The sequence below is a fragment of the Chaetura pelagica genome, unplaced genomic scaffold (assembly GCF_000747805.2).
Source record: "Chaetura pelagica isolate M959 unplaced genomic scaffold, ChaPel_1.0 scaffold207, whole genome shotgun sequence".
Lineage (NCBI taxonomy): Eukaryota > Metazoa > Chordata > Aves > Apodiformes > Apodidae > Chaetura > Chaetura pelagica.
Window position 1 is genome coordinate 4120549 of NW_009953929.1, and position 3233 is coordinate 4123781.

The 3233-nt window shown below is 35.0% G+C and overlaps 1 protein-coding gene across 1 annotated transcript in view; it reads right to left on the reverse strand.

Moving 5' to 3' along the window:
* PCOLCE2 (procollagen C-endopeptidase enhancer 2) overlaps window positions 1–3233 on the reverse strand; it is a 48384-nt gene that overhangs the window by 8153 nt on the left and 36998 nt on the right. The window contains exon 5 of the mRNA XM_010001674.1: window positions 178–314. Within this exon, the coding sequence (XP_009999976.1) occupies window positions 178–314 (137 nt within the window). The remainder of the gene's footprint in view (window positions 1–177; window positions 315–3233) is intronic.

Consider the following 3233-nt stretch of genomic DNA (forward strand, 5'->3'; position numbering starts at 1 on the left):
GGGAAAGAGAAAAGGGAAAACCCAGGGAGAGACAAGATACTAAGCAACTCCTGGAAGTTCAGCTGGGAGGTAGAAAATGTCATAATATTTAAAAGAATAAAAATCAGACGCCTAGTACAGAACTGGTAGCAAAATGACATGTGATAGTGGAGCTCATAATTCAAGAAAGTTACTTACGCTGGTGGACTGTCTCCACAGTACTTTCCAATTCTTTTAGCATCATTGATTTCCCCACCATTATACACTGCAACATAGTCGTATCTGCAGTAGTTGTCTCTCTCCACATCAAACTTCTCAAATCTTACCTCTATTAGCTGCAGAGAAAGTATAAATAACTCATTAAGGTTTTGATATGCAGAATGTATTAGTGCTTCTTATAGTAAGTAATGTCTTCATATGAAGTACTAGTTGGTTTATCTTTCCATAAAGAAAAAGTCCTTAATCTACTTAATTGTGGAGTAAAGTATTTTAAATTACATTAATTCTTTCCAACAAATAGTTCAATGTACAACTCTAATATTCTATAAAACATTTTGTTTTCAAATATATGCATGTAACTTCTGATAGAGTTATTCTTATGAGAGAATGAAAGAGGATAATAGGTCTTAGGTGTTACACTGCTTTTAAAATAACTGTAACAAATCTAAACCACACAAAAGGGGCTTTTAGTGTTAGTATATTATGCAAGATATGCTAAAGAAAAAGTGAAGGTAAAATTGGTAAGAGCCATTTCACTGACTTCATAAAGAGGAGGGTTTGAATCACTGTGGTTGCCAATGCTGTGTTTACTTAATGCAGAAATAAAAAGGGCAAAAACAAAAATATTGATAGAATTAAAATAAAAAGTAAGATTAAAACCAAGAGAAAGTAAGTAGTTTAAGGAAGTTTTTCCATCCATGATTTCAATAAATGTTGGGGCTGTACAAGCCATAAGTGAGCACTAGCATAACTCTGATATTTCCAGTGCTGATGTATTATCTCCAATATGACTTGTATTTATGGACTTTTCTACTTCAGGAAAAAAACAATGGACAAGAAAACAGAAATGGAATTTACTACTCTGAAACCAAGTCCTGAAGTCCAGCAGTATGATTCTGTCCATTGTGTGTAGCAAGGAAGGAAAACACAACGTAACTGCTTGATTAAAACAGGTATTATATACATTTAGGTTGCTTCTTTATTTGAAAGCACAACAGTATTAAAATCACCTTCCCATAAATAGCACAAATGAGACTTGAATGACAACACTGAACTGTGTTGACTGCAAATAAGAAGCTTTTCTCTTTACAGATCTGTCTCAAAGATGATATTAAATATTTTAAGACTTTACAAAGAAGTAATTTCTACAGTGCATATACTTTACTTGATTTATTGACATAGTAAAAATTATAATCTTCTATATTCATAGTAATGATAGCCTCTTATCCCTTGATGTCTTAGTTTTAGCTGGATATGCTTTTGAACTATTTAGATGTATAAAGCACCATTTCTTTTCTCATTAAGTATGAATAACCTAAGGAGACCTGGTTTCAGAGGTAACAGGCTTGTTTCAAAAACCTTGTAATCATAATGAAAAAATGCTCTTTAAATGCCAGTTCCCATCTGAATAATATGCTTGTGATTAAAAAGGATTAAAAAAGAAAGAAGTAATGCAACTGAGAGCACAAATGCTAATTTTTTCTATAGCAGGCAAAACAGAAGGCCATAAAATCGACTTCACTATTGTTCGTAAGAGCCCCTTGGACTAACAAAGGAGTATTCAATGATAGAATAAAAGCTCTTCAGCATCATGAGAAGCTCCTCAATCTTCTGTAATAAATGAAGTAATTATTGGCTTGTATTAGACGCAAATTATTGCCTTTCTTTATTGTTCACGTGCTTGTAAAAGGGAAGTAGAGACAATAGCACCTGAACTTTGGCAAACAGAAGAGTGAACAGCTCTTCCTGTGCACTTGCAGAGAGACGCTTATTCACTATCTCTGCAAAAATGGCTTTTGTCCCTGTCAAAATTTCTGCCTCATTTGCATGCAAACAGCCACTGTCGCAATACATGAAAAATGAATCTTCAGAAACTTGTAGATTTATGGAACAGGATTTTCTCAAGACACAGGTTACAGTGCCCCTATTTTTATACTTGTATAGCCTTTCTTAAATCTTCTGTACAAGCTTAGGAAAACTTTATAGGCTGTCTAGAGATATTTGGAAAGAACCAAAGTAATCTGCAATTTACAGATAAGGTTTTAAAAATCACTGCCTATCTATAGGATTGTTAAATGACCTGTATCTAGCAAGCAAGGAATGTGGATTAAAGAGGAGTACAGGAAAGACTAAGCTGACATACTACTTGAGTTCAAGAGAGAAATGGTAAATGGAAAAGTATGAAAGATCTGAAGAATATATTCATCTGGAGCAGCTTTTTTTGAAGTGGAGGATTATAGTCATGAGCCGATTACAATGAAAGTTATCTTTACATGTAGTGGGATTTTAAAAGATGGACATAGTTATAAAGCAACCTACCAAATATATTTGGTGACCAAAACATTAAATCATTGTAGATTTCCTGCCAAGGTACAGAGGAGGTGGCTCAGCAACAGCCAGAAAACATGAAGCTAAGATTGAGATTATCCCTACCACATGGGAACACATTTGTGTTTGCTATGTGTGGCAAATGGTGGCAAATGAGCCCTCTTGGCCTGCTGGCACATCTCTTCAGGTATTAACGAAGTGGTAACGTACTCTGAGGGCATCTGGCTAATTAAGTGAGTATGTTATGAGACAGAGCCTTCAAAATATGAAATTAACTTTATGAAATGTATATTTAAAATTGTGCAGGACACATCCAAATATATTCCCTGTACTGTACGCAGAATAAAATAATGTCTGTTTTTAATATTCTCCCAGCTCTGCCTGGGCACCTCGATACCAAACTGCAGCAACACTGAAAATGCTGCAGTTGATGTTAGACTTGGACCTAGCATTGGACATCATCATGTTTCATCCTGAGATAATCACCTGTCCTAACTTAATTTGTGTGATGTACTGTTAATTAACAAAGTAATCTTTAAAAAAAAAAAAAAAAAAGTTTCAACAGCCTCCTAAGTCATAGATGCTTTGTAAAGTGTAACTTAGGGGAACATATTAATGCACAGATGAGGTTACGTGATGTTGAGAAAGCACAGGAGTTACTGGAGTGAGCCCGGTGACATGGGAGAGAGAGGAAGGCGGGAAGAGCG